Genomic DNA, 24,965 nt, shown 5'->3' on the forward strand with positions numbered 1-24,965 from the left:
GTTTCACAAAACAATGAGTTATTAAATCTGATCAAGTCTAAATAAAAATCAGCAATATTAATTGAACTGAAGTATTTAATTTCAGCATAAAATTTAAATTGCAATAAAAAATGTTTCTATTAAAAAATATTTAGTGATTTACTTTTGTAACGTTTGAACACTAATTAAACATTTACTTGTTTGTCCAACCACCTCACGTCCATCACTTCCAGTTAACTAAAGTTTTAACTGGCAAGAGAGCGGGGTCATCACCCCATCAAAACACACACGCAGTCTCAGTATACCAATGGCTCGTTCTTTGGTACACTTGACCTCAAGTTCATTACTGTGGGTTTAACATGGGCTTTTTGTTATGCAATACTATGTTTCCCCATGCACTCTGTTGCATTAATCTGAAGACAATTCAACACCTCATGTCTGCAAAAGTAACCTCGTTACTGTTAAAAATCACAATGACAATCTTACTAAGTCAGACTTAGAAACCCCTCCGTATGATTTTCAACACAAGGGCAGTACACGAAAACAACACTGGTGGAATCACAGTTGATAAGTATTTACAGTCTGTTGTACTATTGCACAGAGAACATTGGGAACACTCGCCACATGTGCCTTTTCGTGACAGTGCCAGTTGTGGCTTGGAGGCTTCCTGAATGCACAAGTCCATCTTTTATGTTTGGAGCAAGTCTGACAGGCAATAGTGGTGTGACCTTATTTCTTCAAGCACTGTTTCAGATCAATGTTTCATTGATTTGTTTAGAACAATGATTAAAATCTGTGACAAACCATAAATAAGATAGATTTGTTGTTTGTATTTTTATTTACCAGTAGTTTATCTCTGGGTGTTTTCTTTGCTTGCTCATATACCAAATCAATAAAGTTATAAGGGTAGTCCCAGTGAATGAAGCCAGCTCACATCTCTTCTGCTTTGTGATTAAAATCATCAAGGGTGGAACAATTTCACCATAAACATGAACTGCCTTTTGGGAATGTTAAGGTGGTGAGGACAGTTGCTTTTAGCATGCAGAATGCAGATTTCTGAATACCAGATGATTCTGTTTGGGCTGCTTTCCACTGTAAATTTGAGAAAAGAAGTAATTTTATTTAAAGAAATGACAAACTTGGACAATTCATCTTCAGAGTCTGCCCAAAAACCTAATATGCCATCAATTAATATTTTCCTCAGTTCAGTCTTAGATAGGAAGGGATTACGGTCATTACATAGCCAACGTTCGCATTAGCTGCTGTTTAATTAGCTGTCTCAAAGAAATGTTAATGTCAGTGCAGAGCTGGTGGCTGCAGGTGTTGTTTATTAGGGTGATGGTGGAAGTAGAGAACCTTCTCTCAGCTGCACAGCTAAAACTCTTTAATGTTGATTGGTGACTGCATTTGTCCTTGATTTCTGAGACACATCTGCAGATTTGTTAGTTAAATGTAATATATATATTTTTAAACTATGGAGAGTGGCCTCAATCATTATCACTTAAGTACAAAATCTGTTAAGATATTGAAAGAGTCCATTTTAAGTTGTTGAGATTGAGCTATAAAAACCGTTGCATTGTGACCTGAGCAGAAGGGGAAAAAAAACTCTTAAAGTAATATTCAGACCAGCATGCCCTCTCAATATTTTCATATTGTATTCATGCCAAATGTTGAATAATCAAATATCCAGTAAAATGCTTCATGCAGCGTGTGAACAGAATTCACTCTAATAATTTTAAATTATGCAACTGATCTAAAAATGATTGGTGTGAGAAGTGGTGGTGAGCAACCAGGGTGCTTGTGCTGGTCATTAATTAAGGCTTCAACAGCAAAAGAAGTTTAAATCAATCAGTGATGTAGTAGTGTCTGATCTATTTGGGAATAAATGAGAAACAGTTGTTTCACCACACACTCTGTACTCTCTCTTGCACCAGGTGCTACATATTATGCAATTATTGCCTCTTTCCATAAGTGTGCTGACATGTCTGAATGGAGTCATAATGAACCTAACCTAATGTAACAGACAGATACTGTATGTGTGAATGACAAAGTCATCACATTAACAGCTTGATGAAGACTTCTATGTCTGAGAAGGAAAACGTTTTTTGCAATCCTGGTTTCCTGGTTTCCAATTTGACCTAAAAACTGACAAAAATAATGGCAGGTCAACAGTTTATCATTATATCACCATCTGAAAACACTGATTTAATTGCACAAAATGACTGGATGTCTAATAAATAGAAAGTAATTTCTGATCTACTTAACCATATGCTTACAGGGGAACTATGTAGATCTTTATCACTCATAATACTGACTGTAGAAAAAGAAAACAGGAGTGAATATTGTTTTTTTTATTATAAGTGCCACAGTTGACAGCACTAAAGCAGACACATAAGTTCAGCTACTATCTGTACTTTATAACATGTCTGACTCATTTACATGTTTATTCTGTCTTCCATTGATTCGGATGAATTCGATTTCAGCACCATGGGCTGAATATAGCTTGTAAAATACAGAATGCACATACTTTGATATACAGCATGGCATACAGACAGCTAGCTGTATATTGCAGTTATTGTATTTTTGTCTCTCTGAGATGAGCAGTTTTCTCCAGAAAAGATGACAAGACTCTCCCAAGTCAAGATGGGACACAGACATTGTTGTCATAATGTGTGTTAAAGCAGAAAACAGTGTAAGTGAGCATATATCTTTTATTAAAATGACCACACACACCGCTTAAGTACAGACACTGGATCAGTACGTGAATCTTACTCAGGTTAATCATATGTATGTTTGTCCAGACAGCTCATGTTATCAATTCCAGTTGACTAGAAATCTTTACTGGCAAGAAGGCAGGTTCATCTCACCATCAACACACCTCTGACGCATGACATATGTGCCTACATGTCGTCTTCCTCTGGTACAGATAAACTCAGTTTCATCATTATGGAGTAAATACAGCTTGTCGTCACGGGTATATCTGAATTGAATGTTATGTCTGCTCATGAGTTGTCTGTCCACAGTGCAAGGTTCTGTAAAAGATGACAGATATATAGCATAAATAGTCCCTGGGTTACACTGTTGCCTGTGAGTAAATGTGTTCCTAGTTAACTATGTTCCTAGTGTCATATATAACTGAGTAGTTGTCAGCCTCTCTGTGATGATTTTACATGTGGTCTCATTTAAATTATACATTTCTCTGACAGTGTTGAAAAGATTATAACATAAAACAGATACTGAAAAGTCAGATTTCTGCCTTCACTCTAATTTCACCAAACATGCAGGTTAGTTACTGTATTTGGCTTGGTAGAGCAGAGCTGTGCTGCACTGTCAGCATAATTTCTGACACATCACTGCCTATTTCTGACCTCTATTGTTTGTCTACTTTTATGATGTTAATATCTATTGACTGCAATTTGTAATAGCACTGTATAATTAATATCTTAACATTAATCGTGTCCTAAGCTAAATCCTCATAGAATGCAAAAAAAAGAATATAAAGTGGGTTGTAACTTACTGAGGCATCTTATTGCTCCAGTCCAGTGACCACTGTTGCATGTTCTGAAGGGCCCACCTTGCATAATGTAGTAATTCTGACAGATGTATTCAACCCTCTCATCATGACTGTACTTGAACTTAAGCCTTTCTGTGGTGTCTCCATCTGGAAGATGTGGAGGTCTCTCACAACCCAAAGGAGCTAAGAGAATGTGGGCAGTGACAGAGAGTACATGTTATAAAACTTAGAGTAACAGATCTTTGACTCTTATCTGCAGTTACACGTTCTGTGGCTGGTGAAGTAAATGTAAATGTTAACAACCACAAAAATAAATAAGCACAGCACATCTTTTCCCATCATTTCCTTAAATAAGTAGCAAGAGGATGCAAAAAATGTGACGTACGTCCACATGTTGGAAAGGGATCACTCCACTGTCCATTTTCTAAACATTCAACTTGTGCTTTCCCGTGAAGAACATGACCACGTAGGCGGCAAGAAAACCTTAACTTTTGTCCTTTTCTTTGTTCATAGGCTGGTACACGTGGGATGGTGTTTAAGTTGTCTGGTATTCTTGTGACTCTGCAGCTCTCAGCTTTGAAGAAGAGAGAGAGCTTTATCAATTGGTTTATACAGGTTAAACAGTAGCACAAACATATGTAGTCATAACTTTAATAATGAAATTAACAGTATTTATTAATGAGCTACAATCAGTATTTTTATATTAACAGTGAATCACATGACTACTTTTATGTGAGAGGGGTCATGGTTATGAACCCACAGACATTTATTTATAGCCTCTCTTAGCTCATTATTTAGATTTTTTTGGCCTGCAACCTCACTGTTTTGGATCACTTTTACTGTTCTAGCATTGTTTTAAGTGACAGCTTGCTCAGCACTAAGCAGCAGACAAGCATGTGCTGCTTAGTGTATAGTGCTACTATCTGCTGAACATAATGGAGCATTTAGCAGATAAAAAGCCAAATATTTTTGGTGTTGGTGGAGACCAGATCTGAGCTAAGAGAGAGTGAATAATGGAGTTTAATTTGCCAGGTGGCCAGAAACACAGCAACAAGGAATAAGTGCTAATGTTGCTCGATATCTGCTGCACATGTAAACAGGCAAGTCTTTGCTAAGACGATTGCTATATTAGTTTCCACATCCTCCAAGAGGCCAATAGTTAGAACAATTACTGGTTTATATACAGATTCTTGAGGGTAAAGGGCTCATATAATATTTGTTGTTAATTTGATTTTTTAATTAGTTTTTACTACCATGTATGAGTTGTACTGTGCATTTCACTAAGTCTGCCTAAAAAGATGGGTAAACACAAATATGGAAATAAAAGTATGGGTAAAATCAATGAAAATGGAATTACCCTCCAATGAAAGTGAACATACCAGAGCAAGTTGGAAAAGGGGCATTCCACTGCCCAGTTTGTAAACACTGAATTTCTTTCGACCCGTCCAGCCAGTACCCATTGTCGCAGTGAAACTTTAATCTATGTCCAACCTTCACTGTTTCATTTGCTGGTGATAATCCAGCTGCGTTGAGATGAGCAGGCAACACACCAACTTTACAACTGATGTCTGAAAGAATGAAACAGATATTATCAAATAATAAATACTGTGAGATTCAATGGACAAGGCTTAATGTCATCATTATAATGAATGAAGTCATTGGAGTATTGCAACATGCTCAACATGTTTTTTTGTTGTTTTTTTTTATCCTTAAGGGTTTACCTTCACAAGTGGGGAATGGATTATCCCACTGTCCATCTGTCCCACATATCAGCACTGAACTGCCGTTCAGAATTTTCCCAGGACCATCACAGCTGAATGTAAGGACGTGATCTGGAAATATGGGTTCCTCATTTTCTGGTAAACCTTTTACTGTAACCTGTCCATCTGCAGGTGGGGGTTCACAGCCTGAAGCTACAACTACAACACACAAACACACACAGTCATTAACTTACTAAATTAAAAAGGAAACACTGAACAATGCAATATGTGGATGTATAAGCACCCTACAATTCACAGGGCACATATTCTGCACACATTAGTTCATAAAGCAGAATGTTGTGGAAATATTTCTCTGTCTGAAATAGACAGAGTGACACTAATGACTGGGGCTTTTGTAAATGAACAAAAGCTTTTTTAATGAGAAAATTTGCCATCACATGTCATGAAGGGCATTTCTGAGTAAGACTTGGAAATGTATCTTTTAAAAATATTAATTGCTGACTGAGATTGGAGAACAGAAAACTGATCAACTTACTGTAGCATGTTCCCTGACGAACTGCTAGCCAGCCTTCGCTTGAGCATACATATTGGATGGCTGAACCTGATGTATATCCAGTTTCACAAGTAAAATGAATTATGTCTCCTCCTTGGTACTCAGATTTTTTGTTCTCCTTTGAAATGTGGGCATTAGGTACATCTGGGAGCGTTGAACATGCTAGCCAACAATGTGGCAACATGCAAAAAAGAAGAGGAAATCACACACAATTACCCATCAGGTGTGGCGCATTTATATGTATTTAAAAAGGGGGCAGGGTAGGGTAGGCTCATCCAAAATTTACTGTAAGAGATTAACAATGACCACAAAACTGAAGGGCTACCAATCACTTGATCTTGATCAAGTTCCCTTTTCTGATACTGTGGATCTAACCCCCTTATATAAGTAATTTTGGGGAGGTGAGCTGGCTTACAACCCTTACTAAAATAGGCATATCAATAAAAGTGGTTAACAAATGCCCTCACTGAATGGGGTCCATATTAATTGGCTTATTTCATAGTATGGATCCACTAAGACAAAATCACATAGCAATTCCTCAACATGATCGATTACACCCAAATCACGAACACCAGCAGTCACTCAGTCAATGATGAAAAAGGAGAACAGTAAGCCATCTAACTCACAGTAGCATTTCCCCTGACGGACTGCCAGCCAGCCATCACTCTTGCACACATATTTGGAGATCTGATCTGATATATAACCAGGTTCACAAATGAAATGGGTCATATCTCCTACTTGGTACTCAGCTCTTTTGGTCTCCTCTGACACATGGGCATGAGGAACATCTGGGAGATTTGAACATGCTAAGAGACAAAAACAAAGCACCATGAGAACATTTCCAAAATCTCTCATTGTTCAACTTCATCAACTGTTTGCGGAAGGGAACTGAATACAACTTCAAAATGAAAGGAGGTCTGCAATGATGAAGAGCTCCGAACATAATTATAAAGACCGCAAAAGCAGTCTTTTAAGTGCACGATCTTCAACTGTTAGACATTTTTTTTCATATACTCCACCTTCTAACACAGGTGGTGTGCAGTCTGACCATTAGTTAGCTAAACCAAATCTTGAAAAAGCATCAATAAGACATGAAAGACACAAAAATGTGAACTCACAAAGTCTCTAAAAAGACCAGTAAAAAGAACTAATAGAATTTAAGTAGGTGTAAATAAGAAATAACGGTAGTAGGTTTTTTGCAATAATAAAATTTAAAACAAAAGGGCAGTATACTCTAACACACCACATAAACTGGCCTGTATCCAAACTGCAATACTGTTACACCAGTTAATGATATATCTGTACACAAACACTGGCATTTTAAAATTCAACATTCATGTAAAATTAGAAACCGATAATTCTTCTCAAGTCTATGAGTCACCTTAACTGAAAAGATTTTTTATTCGGAACCATTCAGTGTGGAAAAAAATCTTTTGCTTTTTACAGTATTTACAATATTATGTGGAGAAATAGTTTTATCTATCTATCTAAACTAGATGATGATTGCAGCATGTATGAATTCTTCTGTATTGAGGAATTTCTACAAAACATATTTACACAGCAGTCTCTGTCTTCTCTTTACCTGCAGTGTCCCCCATTAACCAAAACTCTGTTTATCTTTCCACAGAGCTAAACTGTAGGATTTAAGTAGTAAATTAAAAACAAAAACAAAAATAAAAAAACTTTCTTACCATTCTGTGATAAAGAAACTTCCACATTCCCCCACAGGTGGAGAAACAGAATTATTAAACACAAGTACATGCTCCTTTCACAAATGTTGAGCTGATTCCTGTTTGCGTGCTCCCTGCTTGACTCCCTGGGGATCACTGAGATTCAAAACATGAACTGCCCCCCTGTCCAACACATGCACTGTTTGCAATACTTAAAGTTCCAGAGGTTCTTACATATAGCACCAAATTCAACTTACACACTCTAATATTCGTTCAGTATCTTATCAGTCTCATTCATGAGAGGTTGTAATTATGTTCTCAGACAGATATTTTAAAGAGTTTAAATTAAATTATTTTTTTGGTTTTTATTTTCATATAAATGTGCTAACTCCCTTACAGAAACCAACACTAAATTGAGTATTTCCTCTGGACAAAGCCTGATATATTACTGTATTCTTCTGTTGCATAGAACTCTATTGTTGTCTGAAAAGACTTGAAAATGCATCAGTTACTTACACCTCTGCACTGGCTGACACATTCCTTCATTATGCTCGCCATGGGTACTGTAGTTTATTTGGATTTGATCCCACATAAACCACTCAGCTGCCATAAACTCACTCACTAAAGCAGCAGGTCCATGGCTGAAAATAGTCCACCATAAATGCATGATTTACTCCTGATTGAGAAATACATGCTAATACAGTTAACATTTCTTCAGTAGGAATAATGGGCTTGAGGTAGAGAGCAACAGACAGGCTGGTGTCCTCAATATGAAGTATTCACTAAAGAGGGATGTACTGATGAATTGCTGATTTTGGTCTTTTTACAGTATCAGTTGAAAAAGAGAAAGAATTGAATTATGCCAGCCTTTTCCTTTAAGTACAGTTCTTTAGTGAATGTACTTTCCACCACTGATGACTACGCCCACACAGAAGCAACATCATTAAGGATCTCAGGCTAGAAAAATAGTTCTGAGTGGCCTAAAATGTTTTGCCACACATATTTCAAACTACTATTGGGGTAAGGATTAGAGAACATGGTGGCAAGAGAGACCAAATGACCTTTTGAATATTATTTTCGGTCTTTTCTCGGGATGTTGACAGTAACAAAAATATAAAACATCACCAGCTTTGTCCTTCAACCAAGATCAGAATGTTTCCCAGTCATATGTATTAAGAGGTGTCTCTCAAAAACACATCATAACTGATGACACTGTTATAAATGATGGTAGATAAATGAATGCAACTCAAGATGTTCTTTCTATGAAGATGTTTTTTGTAAAGTGATGTTTGCTGTGAAAATGTTATGTGTAGGTTGTTTGACACACACTTGTAGGCCTATAATACAGCTAGAATGACTGAATGACATCTACAAAAAATATGTGCACATTAAAGAGACTTACAGGAATTGCTGTTGCTTTTTAGGTTTAGTATAATTAATGTCTGCCTCCATAAGCAGGTAAAATTAACTTTCTTAAAGAGACTTCCACCCCAGGAACATGAATTATAAAGGAGAGCAAGCTGGAACCAGTAGACCCAACAATAAGGTTGATTTTCATCCAGAACTATTCCAAGTATAATGATGTCTGTATTTGAATATATAGCATGGCTTACAGACAGATAAATATGTAGTTATTGTATTTTTGTCTCTCTGAGATGAACAGTTTTTCAATCAAGTCAAGTCAAATTATATAGCAATCACAACAGAAGTATCTCGAGACCTGTAACGCTCTTCCTCTCTGCACAAGAAGAAGTTAAGATGGGACACATAGAGGCAGGAGACAGAGTGAGAGAGCGTATATCTTTATTAAAATGACCACACACAACTTAATTACAGACACTGGATGAGTTTGACTCCTTACTCTGATTAATCATTTGCATGTTTGTCCAGACACTTCCAGCTGACTAGAAATGGTTATTGGCAAGAAGGCAGGTTCATCTCACCATCAACACACCTCTGACGCATTGCATATGTGCCAACATGGTGTTTTCCTCTGATACAGACAAACTCTATTTCATCATTATGGGTTGAATACAGCTTGTCGTCACGGGTATATCTGAATTGAATGTTATGTCTGCTCATGAGTTGTCTGTCCACAGTGCAAGGTTCTGTAAAAGATGACAGATATATAGCATAAATAGTCCCTGGGTTACACTGTTGCCTGTGAGTAAATGTGTTCCTAGCTAACTATGTTCCTAGTGTCATATATAACTGAGTAGTTGTCAGCCTCTCTGTGATGATTTTACATGTGGTCTCATTTAAATTATACATTTCTCTGACAGTGTTGAAAAGATTATAACATAAAACAGATACTGAAAAGTCAGATTTCTGCCTTCACTCTAATTTCACCAAACATGCAGGTTAGTTACTGTATTTGGCTTGGTAGAGCAGAGCTGTGCTGCACTGTCAGCATTTTTTTGTCAGCAATTTCTGACACATCACTGCCTATTTCTGACCTCTATTGTTTGTCTACCTTTATGATGTTAATATCTATTGACTGCAATTTGTAATAGCACTGTATAATTAATATCTTAACATTAATCGTGTCCTAAGCTAAATCCTCATAGAATGCAAAAAAAAAAGAATATAAAGTGGGTTGTAACTTACTGAGGCATCTTATTGCTCCAGTCCAGTGACCATTGTTGCATGTTCTGAAGGGCCCACCTTGCATAATGTAGTAATTCTGACAGATGTATTCAACCCTCTCATCATGACTGTACTTGAACTTAAGCCTTTCTGTGGTGTCTCCATCTGGAAGATGTGGAGGTCTCTCACAACCCAAAGGAGCTAAGAGAATGTGGGCAGTGACAGAGAGTACATGTTATAAAACTTAGAGTAACAGATCTTTGACTCTTATCTGCAGTTACACGTTCTGTGGCTGGTGAAGTAAATGTAAATGTTAACAACCACAAAAATAAATAAGCACAGCACATCTTTTCCTATCATTTCCTTAAATAAGTAGCAAGAGGATGCAAAAAATGTGACGTACGTCCACATGTTGGAAAGGGATCACTCCACTGTCCATTTTCTAAACATTCAACTTGTGCTTTCCCGTGAAGAACATGACCACGTAGGCGGCAAGAAAACCTTAACTTTTGTCCTTTTCTTTGTTCATAGGCTGGTACACGTGGGATGGTGTTTACGTTTTGTGGTATTCCTGTGACTCTGCAGCTCTCTGTTTCGAAGAAGAGAATTAGTTTTTCATATTTATAGTGCTTTTAGTTCACTGTTATGATTTATCAGGCTGCAATTTTACAATTCTTTAGTCTCACATTTGTCTCAGAAGCTCTAAAAATCTACTGTACACTACCTGATTAGCATCTAACAGCAGCCAGACAGAGTTAAGAACTAACTTGTGAACACAGTGAAAATAGCTGAGTGAAATAATATTATAATTAAAATTCATCCCCATCTAATTGTAATTAGTTTTTACTATCCCCTCTGAGTTGTACTATGAATTTCATTATTATTCAAGTTTGCCTAAAAAGATGGGTAAACACAAATATGCAAATACTAGCATGGGAGAAATCAATGATAATGGAATTACCCTCCAATGAAAGTGAACATACCAGAGCAAGTTGGAAAAGGGGCATTCCACTGCCCAGTTTGTAAACACTGAATTTCTTTCGACCCGTCCAGCCAGTACCCATTGTCGCAGTGAAACTTTAATCTATGTCCAACCTTCACTGTTTCATTTGCTGGTGATAATCCAGCTGCGTTGAGATGAGCAGGCAACACACCAACTTTACAACTGATGTCTGAAAGAATGAAACAGATATTGACAAATTAAAAATTCTGTGCGATTCAGTGGAAGAGGGTTAATATCACCATTATAATCTATCAAGTCATTGGAGTATTACAACATGCTCAATATGGTTGTTAATCTATAAGCGTTTACCTTCACAAGTGGGGAATGGATTATCCCACTGTCCGTCTATCCCACATATCAGCACTGAACTGCCGTTCAGAATTTTCCCAGGACCATCACAGCTGAATGTAAGGAAGCGGTCAGGAAGAATAGGATCATCATTTTCTGGTAAACCTTTTACTGTAATTTCTTCATCTGCTGGTGGGGGGTCACAGCTCAAAGCTGAGTAAACACAAACAGTCAGTAAGGTCACTGAGGGGAAAAATACAAGACAATCATTTGATGTATAAATAAACTGATTGTATCAGCCACAGTCCCACAGTGGGGTTTAAACAGAGAGCAGAGCCTCCCTACAGAGTTGCAAAGTGGGAGGGGTCCCTGGTGTGAGAGGTGTTTTACCACATTCATTCTTCTTATATCCTCAGTGTTACCTAATGTTGAAACATAGGCTTTTTCCCAGATAATGTAATCAACCTACAGGTGGTGCTGCTTGACTTACGGTCACATATTGGCACATGATTGGTCCATTTGTCAAGCAAACAAGTTCGGGTGTTGTCCTTACTCACCATCTGATACCTGCAATAAACACTGTGATAAAGCTTTCCATTTTCAGATAAAAACACCAGATTACAACACCATCAATCAATCAGTCTTTTGGTATAAAATGCTATAAAATAATCATACTGAATCTGGCTTTTAAATCCCTCTATATCCACATACCCTTCATTACAAAAGTACTTGATAACCGCTCCAAAAACAAAGTCGTCACCATGGATAATCTGATAATAGCCATTGGGAGTGTCATCAGGAAGTTCACATGGTTTTACTGAAAAAAAGGAAAAAGACAGTTTCTAAAAAAGATGATTTTTTCGTTGTATTTTGTTTGAAAGCACAAGTGACAGTGATATTGTTTTTTTGTTTACTTTGTTCATTTGATAGCACTGTTGTAGCAGCAGCTATATTATTGGTTGGTGGCTTTGAAGAGGCAGGTTTAAATCGAGTTAGAAGTTGTTGTCAGCAGCATAAGGTCGTTTTTTTCCCAACTCTCTCAGTACCATACTCTGATCAATTAAAGTTACTTTTGGGAAATTTTCTTTTTAAGTGACAGTTTCATTCAGATATGTTAGCATGCACATTGTAATTATAATCCCTCAAGTATGGGCAATTAATTGTATGCAATTACAATAATCAATGAAACAATTCAATAATCTGTCAAACTACTCAAACAAATTCTCATCACTTAGTTTTCCCCCCAACAACAATCTAAAATTGTAATGGATCTTTTAAAAAAGCAAAGTTTGAAAAAGTAACACTGCTGCATTACTGCCAACAGGATCTATTACAACTAGACTGCAACAAAATAAAGAGCAGGAGTGAAATCCATTAAACTTACAGTAGCACCTTCCCTGATGGACTGCCAACCAGCCATTTTCTCTTGTGCATACATATCTGATGGTTGGACCTGATATGTAACCAGTTTCACAAGTGAAATATATCACATGTCCTTCTTCGTACTCAGCTCTTTTGGTCTCTTCTGACACATAGGCATGAGGAACATCTGGGAGCTTTGAACATGCTAACAAACAACATGACAACATTGATAAAGAAGAAGAAATTGGACATCTTCTCAACAGCAGTGTGCTGCAGATGCCAGTTTGAGTCATCTATAAAAATGTACACAGGAAAAACTGTAGCTATGGGACTATGTAAGAATACAATTTTGAGCAATATGTACAGTAATACATCTAACACAGCAAAACCACTATTCAGTACTGACAATACAATCTTTAAATGTCTCATCTCTTTACAACCCCTAATGTTTGAAACTGACTGTATACTTAACAAAACTAAATTGTAAGACTGAAGTATTTAAAAAAAAACTCAGTCTTACCATTCTGTGATAAAGAAACTTCCACATTCCCCCACAGTTGGAGAAATAAAAGTACCAAAGACCCTCGCATTTCAACTAGTAGCTGGGCAGCGACAACACAAGTCCAACTGAGTAACTCCTTTTGCAAACTCTGTTTTCTGAGCAAAATTCCTGTGTGTTTATCCCCTGTCACAGTCCTCAGGGAGCACTGAGGGTCACAAGATGGACTGCCCAGTGGGACTGCACAACAACTGTATGAACACAACATGACCCATAGCAAGACACACAAGCACATACTGTTCACATAGGTTTTACTGTAAGTGCCAGAAAAGTTCAAAGAATGAATCTTTTGTGCAATAACAAACAATTTCTTCTTCACCCTTCATAACATATTTTTTTGGTATCCTGTCATGAATTTATAAAACAAGGGAGGCTACTGTTGCGCACTCCACTAAGGCTGCTGTAAAAGAAACCATACCTCTCTACCAACTTGACATAAGTTGGGAGGAATAAATCAAATGCTATTTGAGGAAACATTTATGATAAATCAAGTTAAATTTGACCTGACAGATTCTAATTAAAACATCACAGTAAACAATCGAATACATTCACAGCTGTATTAAGGCAAATATAAACTGTTTGATTTGAAAGTACCACAAGACTGGTTTATGACTAAAGCTCAATGTCTGTGAATATCTGCTGATAATTAAAGCATTTCTTCCCAGTTTGACTACCACAATCAATGTGGCATGTGGTGACATTTGTTGACACACTGTACAAAGTCCATTGTAAAAGTCATTCAGGGGAATGTTCAGTAATTTGATTAGTTTTTTTTTGAATGTACCAATTATTTACACATTAATGATTCATACTTGGGCAGTACTGCTGAGGAAATTTCAGATTTGAATTCCTGAAAAACATGCGTCACTGTCACTTGTTTTTCTTAATTTGAGGACATTGTGTTTACCTACATTCATCCTAAACCTGCAACCTGCAGAGCCCCCGTTCCAACGCTAACCTTACTTACCATTAGTGTAATTCTAATTTTAACCAGAAACCTAATTTTAATCTTAATCTTAAAAACCCTTCAAATGTAAGAGCTGCTACATTACCACTGGGCTGACAAGTTACAGAAGACAGATGAAAAATTGAACCTGACAAACCCTCTATTTAGTAGGTTGAATGATAAAACACTACTAATACTACAGCTCCAGGTATCAGAATAAAAGGTGTCACAGGTCCATAAAAAAATTAATCTTGCTTTCATGTAACTCTATTTTTGTGTTGTTATGTAATTCAATTTTTGTTACATTTTCTTAGAGATGTAGAACATAAAGTTATTATTAGTAAGAGGTTATCATTTTGATTGTGTTGAGTTGACAAATGTAATGTAATTCAGCCATGTTTGACTGGATGCCAGTGCTGGGTTATTGGAATTTGAGAGATTGTCCTCAAATTCAAACATTGCGAGAGAGACCACTGACACAGAATAGTTTCTGTAATATAAAACCTAGTTTTAAAAGGCTGAAGCCACTTTTGATTTTTGTCTTGTGGATGTTTCAAGCTCTTTCAGTTCAGTGCTAACACAGCTAACTGTATGGAGCTAGAACAGTGACATTAAAATTTTGATATTGAAAACAAAACCTGAACTGAAAAGACAATAACTGGCGTTTAAATTTTTGTATTGGAAAAAGTTGTATTGGCACTTGCTCCTCCCCTCAAGCCTCCCTCCTCCACGGAAACAGTGACAGAAAGTTAAAAGTGAAAACCAGTGAAAAGTGAAAAAATACTGGCATTGTTTAAAAAAAAAACAAAAAAACAATAAAATCCTGTCACTGAAAGTAGACAGACATGATGAATTATTCTGCAGCTCGACATTGTAAAACATTATAATATCAAAATTGAATAGGAATATTTAAACTGAACTTTTTGATGCCTGTGTTAAATTTGTCTTTTTTCAATGCCAATACAGCTTTTTCCAATTACAAATATTTCTTTTCTTTCAGGTTTTGTTTTCAATGCCAAATTTTATTTTCAGTGTCAAAGGTTTTGCTTCTCCCAGTAACTTTTTTAGATCACCATAGACAGGCCTGGGTTTCAGAATAAAGATACAGAAGAAACACCAAATAAAGCCTTAGGAAAGTTCTCCTCTTTTATTCCATATGCCAAAGCTTAATAATATCAGATCACTTTATCACACAAATGATTGTTAGATTCAGTTATTCAGTGTTTCCCTTTGCCAGCAGATGTATCAGGATAATGTATTATGTATCAGGATGACATTGGTATGAATAATGCACATGGTAATTTTTCCTTTTCTGTGTTCTGACCAAACATTTCCTGGCATTTTTTCTGAGACATTTTTGGACTGTGAAGAAAATCAGCAATCACGGTTCCTCAATAGGACCTGTGGGAGGAGATTTCTGTGTTCAGTTTCACATCTCAACATAGAGTGTGTGTAAATCATGCATTCAGTTCTATGTAACCAGTATAGTGACACAAGCACTTTTTATTTTTCTCTAGATTTCTCCTTCTTCAGGATGTTTTTACGTCAATATATGTTACATCACATTTGATATATTAAATAGAATATTTATCATTTACAGAGACTGCCTATCACATTTTCTGGGTGATTTTGGACAAGATGCAGTTTTTTAACTGTAAATGATCATAGTGGATCTTATTAGTAGCAGTTTTCATTTGTAATCTGGTATGGTATGTTGACGATAATCTTGTGTGTGGTGAAATCTCCATCCATCCATTATCTATACTGCTTATCCTTAAGGTTCATGGGTGGGCTGCACCCAGTCCCAGCTGACATTGGGAGAGAGGTGGGGTATACTCTGAACAGATCGCCTGTATATCGCAGGGCCTCATATATGTTATATATACTAATAGTACATTGGAGATTGGAGAACAAAGTTGTAGCGTCTTAGAAGGCATTATTTATCTGATAGCCAAAATCTTACCTCACAATTCGTATGAATCAGTTAAATTCTGGCTAAATGGTCTTGATGATGTTTTAAAACAATGCTGTGTTTTATATAGCATATTTTGTATTTTAACAAATGTCTTAATGCCAGTAAGTTGCTTTTCCCCTTGTTGACACCAGGTATAACACAGCAGAGATCTGAACAGTAACCTGTATCTATAGCTACAAAGGGGCACTAAACCACTGAACACAAAACTGTAAAAGTTAAATTTCATGTTTCCTCCATATATTCAGACTGAAATTCAGAATCTTGAAAAATCAGCTGCCCTGCTTAACTCAGCTTTAAAACTGGAGTCTTCTTAAAGCTTTCTGTTGGCAACTGTGTGAAATGCTTTCGGATCTACGTACGTGCACACACAATGTTCCTCTTCACCCATTTCCCATCGTTGCATGTAATTGTGGCTTCTCCTTCCAATGTATAATTATCACGGCACCTATAAGTTACTTCAGAGCCAGACAAGTATTCCTTCTGATATGAAGACACAACAACTGCATTATCAACTTTAGGTGGGGGACTGCAGATTTTGGCAGTGGCTGAAAGAGATGAAAACATGTACAGTATTAGGTTATACTCAGTAATCTCTTTTTAAATGGTAACAGCTGATAAAATAAGACTGAAAATGACTCACGTGCACAGATTGTTCTGAGTTGTGCTCCATTTGAATTCCATTTTCCCTCAAGACAAGTTAAGCGATCAACTTGAGGGCTGTATCCTTCCTTACAGATAATCTGGACGCTATCATCTGGTTTGTAATTACTATGTTGAGATATCACTTTGCCATTGGGAATCACAGGAGGTCCTCCACAGTTGCTCTTTGCTAGAAATATCAAACAACAAAACTCCTCATTTCAAAATGATCCCAATATCAGGGCTGGTGCTTTCAAGAAGTCAAGTTTGAATAAAATCAAACTAGTACTTAATTCATTCATGTAGCCTTTCTCAAAATGTGCATTGGCTGGCGTCATATCAGATTTTGCTTTATACAAGGGGTGATTGATAAGTTGTATGGTAGAAGGATATGAGTTAAATAGCTCTCAATACGTGCACATGCAGTTCAAGTAGCAGAGGAAGATGAACACTGCTTGGATACAGTGAGTGCAAAGACAAGTGTGTAAAATTCTAGTGTGTAAAATGTTCTTTGGTCTTGTCTTACAGGTGTTTCTAAAGTCATGCTGGTTATAACTAGACCTGTAAGGCATTAAGTATGAAACTGATGCATTACCAATACATTGTTGAAGTCCAGACCACACTCCACCAATACATTTGGCTTCACCCCACCAGCCTTTGGTGACAAGCTTATAATCTTCATCACAGGTGTAATACACTGTATCTGTGTCATTGTATGGACCAACCACAAATCCGTGTGGAACTATAGCTTTTTGACACTCTGTATAAATAAAAAGAAAAAAAAGCATCAATCAAAGGATTGGAACAAGAATTCTTAGCTATGCTAGTCACAGAGAACAAGGGATGACAATGTTGGTCTTTTGATCTGCCAGTTTGTTGCAGATAGAAATATTTCCAAAACTATTTGATGAATTTCAAATAAATGTGATTTGACATTTGTTGTCCTAAGAAGATGAATCCCAACAACTTTGGTATTCCCCTGATTTTTGCTGTAGTACCACCAGCAGGTCAAACTTTTCATCCACCATTTAAATTCATACAAAATCTTTGCACAGATATTCATGGTACCCAGCAGATGAATCCTACTAACTTTAGTGATCCAGTCTTTTCTTCTTTCCTCTACTGGTTTAAATATGTGGTTTATTGTGATTTGTCTCTACAGGATTGGTATGACATCTGGTACACAGACAGTACAGTAGCTCCCATACATAAGCATTTTAGCAGTGTAATTTTGAGTATGCTAGCATGATGGCATTAGCATTTAGCTTAACTGCTGTGCCTAAATACAGCCTCACAATGACACTGTCATGACTGTGGATTGTCAGTTTTGTTAAAACAGAAAAGTGCTGTATATGTTCACGGATGCTTTATGAGCTGCAGTCATCATTTTAAAGCACAAAATTAGTCTTGTTCAGAGGTAAAGAGCAAAGTAGAAAATGTTCCGTACTCATCCTTAATGTGATTACATTGGGTAATCAAACTAATGATGCAATTTTACACCAGTGTAGATGTTTTATTTACTATATTTACTGCTATTAAACCACAAAATGGCACTATAAATGTACCTTAGACTGTATTTGTCATAGGTGTTGTAACTGTATCTGTTGTATGATCTCACCTGAACAGTTCTTAATGTCAGTCCATTGTCCTTTGTTACAGACAACAGTAAAACGTTTTTCATTTTTCCTGCATGTATATTGGACTTCTTCTTTGTCGCTGTAAGTTTCCCTCTCATTGTGAGTAATGTCTGCATTGCTGATGATAAGTTTTTCACATGGTCTCTCTGAAAGAAAAAAATGTATACATTAGTTATTAGATACAGATAAGTAGGTATTAGATACAGATAAAATGATATATATTTATATGTGTGTGTGTGTTTCTGTTTAACAGCATAGAAAAAATCTAACTATATTGATTCTTTAAACTGCATTTGTCGTAGATTTTGTAACTGTGTTGCACAGTCTTACCTGGACAGCTCCGAATGTCATTCCAAACACCTTGCTCACAGACAATAGGAAAACGCATTTCATTGTCATATGTGCATTTATACAGAACTCGTTCACCGTTGTTGTACATTTCCTTGTCATTGCGAACAATGTCTGCATTTTTGATGTCAAGTTTTTTACATTGTTTTCCTGAAAGAAATCAAATCAATTGTTACATTTAATCTGTAACTAATACTTTACAGTGAAATACACTGTTCACACACACACACACACACACACACACATGCACACACAGTTTGATGAGTGCACAGTTTCTAATTTCCTGCATCCCCTGACTAGCTCCTTCATCCACAGTATTTAAGGAGGGCAGTCTCCTTTTAGGTGTTTATGAATTCCAATATTTTAAAACTGTTTCATATCAGGATTGTCCTCAAGGAAATAAAGTACTTGTCCTTGCCTTATCTCATATCCTGCTGTCCTCCAGAATGAGCACATTAATACATTCTCAAAATCTTCTCAAAATATAAATATGGAAATGATACATCAACATGTTGTACCCAAGTATCAGTTTATAAATAAATCAGTTTGAAATGCTGCAAGAGCAAAATAACAAAATGAGATGCATCTTCAAGAAAACTGAAACGAATGATCAACTTCAAACATTTTACTGTGTCATTCCTAAATAATCTTAATTAGCTGAAACTGTTTTACAGTGTTTGGAATTGACTGGGAGTTGTCAAACCTGACAGGTGTCGGCAGGCCAGTTAAAAACGGGGGTAATCATGAACATTAACAGTTTACAAAAAGGATGGAAAAACAGTATTTGTCCTTTTAACTGTCTCGTGTATTTTCTTACCTGTACATTCTCGAGACCCAGTCCAACCTATTTTCTTGCAGGTTATAGAAAAATTTCCCGTAAAACCATTCTTGCAGACATACTCAACCTGGTCATTGTACTTGTATGTGTGCTTAGGGGTTCCAGAAATGTCTGCATTCTCAAAATATTGTCTGTGGCATGTTATCTCTGGAAAATAATATATAGTGAGTGGTGACATGCAAGTGGGAGTTGCATTTTATCTTTCTTGGTAAATCAGATTCAGATTCAGTTACATATTCAGATATTTCAGTAAGAAATTAATGTAAAAAAAAGATCATTTCTACATGCATGCATATACAACCTTTAATAAAAAGATAGAAAAATAATACAAAGCAAAACAAACTAACAGACATTAAAAAAACCCAAAAACTGTTACCTCTACATGGATATGGTCGTTCTCTCCAACCATATTGCCCACAGCTTAGAGAAAATTCTCCTTCATAGCCTTCCTTGCAGACATAATGGGCCTGTTCACGCAGTCTGTATTTCTGCTTATAGTTTTGAATATTTGCATTCTCAACATCAAGTCTGTCACATGTGATTTCTGAAAGAAAAAAATGCAATAATACACTGTTGTAGACATTCCCTGTGTTACTGTCAGCAGTACTACATATGGAGGCTACATTTACTTCTTAATTAAAGTCGCACAGCAGCAGACTGATGTATGTGTTTCCAGAGGAGCCGAGTGCAATTTGTGCAACTTCATTATTTATTATCTTTTGATGCAGCATTGTGTTTTCATGGTAGTCTTAGTCTTAATTACTTACTGTACAGCAAACAGGTAAACTGTTGCACACTTACAGTTTATACAGTGAAGTTATCAGGAACAAAGTGACTGTGCTCAGGATGAATCAAGCACCATCACAGTTCTTGCTACGGTGTTACTTTCAACAGAATTTGCTGTATCAAATGTGTCTTCTGGAGAATCACACATTTTTTTCTGGCATGTCAAGTGAATTATAGCAGGAAATTTAGCATTTTGCAGTTTAAATATATATTTGTAAATGTGAGACTGTGAGAGCCTACACATAATAATATAACACTTTGATGCTGTAGTCACTATATGCTGCAATATTAGATATTATCACAGAAATCAAATATGTTGTCTGTGAACATTTCACTGATATGTTCTGTATCTACATATTTGTGACTTGCCAAATACGTCAATTAACAACATTATTATTATTACCTCATTATGTCAATAGAAGATGTTATCCAGTTGCATTTATGTTTCCTACAATTTCAATTTGAAATCTGTCTTGGAGATTTTAGATTTTAGGTTGTTATCAAAATATATTTACAAAATTTAGCAGAAACATCACTTGACACCTTTTGGTGGAAAACAGCCAATAGAGTAAAAACATTTATCCTAACTGGACTGAATATAAAATCAACAGCAATGACATTAACACAAGGTTAATTTCACAGTACCTTGACAGAGTGGATCTGGGCTCCACCCATTTCTGGTGCATGTGGCCTGGTTGGTGCCATCTGTGCTCCTGTAGCCTTCCTTACACCTGTAATTTACAGTCTCACCCAAGGATATTTGTTGTCCCCAGTAGACATTCCACCAATATACGTTTGGTTCTCGCCGATTGCTGCATCTAACCTCTAGAATAAGACAGAGACACTTGTTTATGTCGAGCGATGAAGATAAGATTGTTAGTTGAGTGTTGATGAGTCACCAGAAAGTACAAAATAACAATCTCATAATCTGTCTCTGGAGACGGTCTTTCTAAACCCCATGGAGTTTTATACCTTGGCATACTGGTCTGACACTCCACTCTCCGTTTTCTTCACATGTAGTTACTACTGAGATTTTCCGAGGGTCAGAAATCCAGAACCTCTCTCCACATGTTACTGTTACTGTTTCACCAGCTGAAAACACATTTCTGAAAGCAGGTTCATACGAGGTTCCATAGAGTGGTGGCAGGTCCAGTTTACATGTTATTGCTGCATTTGTTGGAAAATTAAATATATTTTCTGTTAGTTGTATCAAAACAACCATGATATGTATACATACAGCACCAATTTTCACCTCCAGGGGTGATGTGACCAATAAATATGGATCACTGAATTTATACTTACGTTCACACACAGGTGTGGGGCTCCAATCTGCTCTTGTTCCTAGTTTTGTACATTTTGAAGGAATGTTCTCTGCACGTTTAAATCCCCTGTTGCACGCAAAATGCAGAATTTCATCCTCTTTATACACTTGGATATCTCCATGCACATTTCCATTTTCAATCTTAGGTTTTATACATTTGATCTCTGTTGAAGAATAACACAAAAGGGTGAATATAACTACAACATTTGTTCATGAAAAGCCAGATTAACAGTAACCACTGATTAACCTGACTTGAGAGTGACCAAGAGTTTATAATGTCCCTGGTCTGAGAGCAGTCACTAGAGGAAGGTGTGGTATGCAGGATTTTCCTAAAACAATGTGTAGACTCATACAAAAATAATTCCTCTCAGTTATCACTTACAATCCACCAGAAATGTGTTGCAGAGTATTTATCTGTCTACTCACCCCCCTCCAGGGTGTGAGGGACTCTATAAAAACGTAGGGACCAGGTAACATCGCTGTCTGCGTCTCTCTGTCATTGATGTAGAGCTACAGGTCTGTGTTTGTTTGACTGAGAGCTTGAGCTGCATTCATACAAAATCCAGCAATCCAGCACCTTCATGCACGGTTGTGCTGAGGTATAGCTGTGTTTATTTGTACTTTAGAACATAACCACTGTGAAACAATTCACACCCTCTCTTCATTCATTCTTTAGCTTGATCAACCGCTTCTGCCTTCTCTCTGATTGTGTTTTGCTCATTGAGCTAGGGAAGAGGAGCCAAGTTTGAAAGGTGTGTTTCGAAACAAATAGCAACCAACAAATCCTGCATATTGTAGACAGCAAACTGTCTGCTTTGAGAAAATATTCCTCTTAACTGATTTCTGTTGGCTTTTAAGGTGTCACCAAGTGGCTAGTAGGTGGTTAGTGGTTGATTAATACTGGCTGATGGTCTTTTATACGTGTATGAGTGTTTCTGTCTTCCTCTTTCCCTTTCTTACTTTCAGCCTACTGTACCTTTGCATATCGGGGGGTCAGCACTCCAATCTCCATATTCATTACAATAGATCTCTGATGACCCTTCAAGGACTTCAGAGCTGGACTTGCAGCTAAATCGAATTACGTTGCCATAGGTCGCCTCCTCTGGGTCCCCAATCACCTGAACATTATTGTTCACATGAATCACAGGGCACTGTTGAGCTAGAAGGAAAAACAAATTTAGCAAAAAATCTTTAGAATATATTAACTTTAAGTATATTATGAATATATTAACTTTTTTGTAGGTAAGCAGTACAGTGTTTTTTTTTATATATTTCAGAGGATGGATGATATGAAGAAATAATCACAGAGTGACATCTCCCACTGTTTGTAAATTAGGTCCTTCATTTCAGTTCTTACCTTCACAGATAGGAACAACACCATCCCAGCCTTCTGCCATGCAACGCCGGAAGTTTGTCCGACTGACCATTTGATAACTGAAATGAGCATGAAATGTGAAATTATATAAAAATGGAAATATCTTATAAAGAGAGAGCAAATTTGCATTTCACACCTGTTCATACAGGGTAAACTGCAGGGATACAACATAATACTGAAGAGCACAAAAATATGTAAGAAATAGCGGCATCAATTTCTAATCCATGATCATGAATATTTCCATACCCTTTATGGCAGGTGTATACAACCTGTGACCCAAAGACAAAATCATCTCCCTTCTCTAGATGAAAATCTGCAAACTGTGCATCGCCGGGATGACCACATGATCTCGCTTAAAACATATGGATGAGAGAGAATATTAGTTAATATGTTGCAGTGAGGTGCAATGGCCCAAACTGCTTGAATACTCATTGAATACTTTATCATATAGTATAAATTCAGCAATTCAAAGCAAAACATGGGTGTAAATTTAACACAATATACAGCATGACATGTTGAATCTTAGGTGTTCTATTTTTTCCTTACTACATAATGGTAGAGTAAATATTTACTTAAAAAAGATGATAACTTACGTTGACATTTAGTGCCTCTAGACTGCCATCCACCCTCGACACAGATCAGTTTGAAAAAGCCACTGTGCCCAACATTACAGGGTACTCTTACTTGTTTTCCACCAGGGTAGCTGGTCTCCAGACCAGTTGTGTCAAAATTTGAATCATACAGGTCCCCCTGTAAAAACTGTTGAAGTGTACAATCTGTAAGATAGCAATAAACAAAATATCAATACTTTTTCCTTGTTCAGCCCAATGACAAAACATCAAAGAATATATTAAATAATAATAATTACATAAACTACTTGATCTTACCTTGACTTTTCACAAAGGTCAGAGTATGTATCCACAAAAATAGGATGCAACTTTGGGTTATTATATGCATTTTATCTTCATTACCCTGAACTGCCAAATAGAAGTAGAAACTAGAGACTGAAACACTGTTATACACAGAAAGAGCTGTGGATTTCACAGGCAAAAAGAGGTTGCTCAATGATTTACGTAAGTCTGTTCCAGCCTCCAAATATAATCTCAGGCTCACAGGGAACAGAAACTAGAGGAAGTGACCACACAGAGAACCTTATATGACACATTGGGTCCTTTACAATACTAACAAACTCCAGGATGTATTCCTTATATTATATCCACATACATATGACTATATGTTTTCGATTGTAAACTCAGTGAATAATGGAAACAATTCAGCAAAACACCATCAGTATTTAAAAAAAGAAAAAGAAATGTAATTTATGTTTCAGCGGTTTCATGCTCCTCTGTAGTCAGGTTGTGTTTTTTTTTTAATCATTCAGTGACAAAAAAAGAGTATTCCTGTAAATGTTTATTTGTTTTTTTTTCTTTCCTGGCAATCATTTGCAGCAATCAATTGAGCAAACAAAGTACGCTGTATTTCAGCATGTCAGCTCTGACTCTTTTAATCTTAAATAAATATGAGTTTGTCAGTTCAAAACTACATCAAAGGTATAATTATTTTAAAATAACTTTTATTGTGCATAAATGTTGCTACACTTTGACACAGTTTATACAAATGTATGTATGTCTGTTGATTGGCTTTGTAGGGTTGAAAACAGCTGCCAAAAGGCTAGGAAACAAATAACGCAGATTCTGACCTCAATTTGTAATTCATTTGGAATGTAGCTGTTAAGCAATGCAGGGTTTTCAAACATTTCTCAATATGACTTTTTGTTACTGGTAATATGTCCTTTGAACAAAAGCAAAGTGTGTGTTTGTGTCACTGAAAACACTCTTATTGCACAAACTCATTCCTCAAAGCAT

At 36.6% G+C, this 24,965-nt stretch overlaps 1 protein-coding gene across 19 annotated transcripts in view; it reads right to left on the reverse strand.

Annotated features, from left to right (window-relative positions):
- LOC108879552 (complement factor H) overlaps positions 1 to 24,191 on the reverse strand; it is a 35,046-nt gene extending 10,855 nt beyond the window's left edge. The window contains exons 1-22 of one of the 19 annotated variants that reach the window (XM_051077083.1): positions 23,988 to 24,190; positions 23,694 to 23,876; positions 23,347 to 23,452; positions 23,083 to 23,159; positions 22,702 to 22,884; positions 21,707 to 21,889; positions 21,377 to 21,571; positions 21,050 to 21,229; positions 19,995 to 20,162; positions 19,598 to 19,765; positions 18,763 to 18,930; positions 18,414 to 18,578; positions 17,391 to 17,555; positions 16,797 to 16,985; positions 16,516 to 16,701; positions 12,026 to 12,131; positions 11,805 to 11,881; positions 11,336 to 11,527; positions 11,007 to 11,195; positions 3,879 to 4,067; positions 3,497 to 3,676; positions 2,673 to 3,011 (exon numbers count right to left, since the gene is read on the reverse strand). In XM_051077083.1, coding sequence (XP_050933040.1) covers positions 2,818 to 3,011; positions 3,497 to 3,676; positions 3,879 to 4,067; positions 11,007 to 11,195; positions 11,336 to 11,527; positions 11,805 to 11,881; positions 12,026 to 12,131; positions 16,516 to 16,701; positions 16,797 to 16,985; positions 17,391 to 17,555; positions 18,414 to 18,578; positions 18,763 to 18,930; positions 19,598 to 19,765; positions 19,995 to 20,162; positions 21,050 to 21,229; positions 21,377 to 21,571; positions 21,707 to 21,889; positions 22,702 to 22,884; positions 23,083 to 23,159; positions 23,347 to 23,452; positions 23,694 to 23,876; positions 23,988 to 24,057 — 3,513 coding nt within the window. In that variant the 5' untranslated portion in view covers positions 24,058 to 24,190 and the 3' untranslated portion in view covers positions 2,673 to 2,817. Of the gene's footprint in view, positions 1 to 2,672; positions 3,012 to 3,496; positions 3,677 to 3,878; positions 4,068 to 4,872; positions 5,062 to 9,223; positions 9,546 to 10,044; positions 10,225 to 10,426; positions 10,613 to 11,006; positions 11,196 to 11,335; positions 11,528 to 11,804; positions 11,882 to 12,025; positions 12,132 to 16,515; positions 16,702 to 16,796; positions 16,986 to 17,390; positions 17,556 to 18,413; positions 18,579 to 18,762; positions 18,931 to 19,597; positions 19,766 to 19,994; positions 20,163 to 21,049; positions 21,230 to 21,376; positions 21,572 to 21,706; positions 21,890 to 22,701; positions 22,885 to 23,082; positions 23,160 to 23,346; positions 23,453 to 23,693; positions 23,877 to 23,987 lie in introns of those variants that run through there. The other 18 variants (XM_051077086.1, XM_018670845.2, XM_051077081.1 and 15 more) reach the window with 18 other exon arrangements.
- Positions 24,192 to 24,965: the final 774 nt, after the last annotated feature.

The sequence above is a fragment of the Lates calcarifer genome, linkage group LG17 (genome assembly GCF_001640805.2).
Source record: "Lates calcarifer isolate ASB-BC8 linkage group LG17, TLL_Latcal_v3, whole genome shotgun sequence".
In the NCBI taxonomy this organism is placed as follows: domain Eukaryota; kingdom Metazoa; phylum Chordata; class Actinopteri; family Centropomidae; genus Lates; species Lates calcarifer.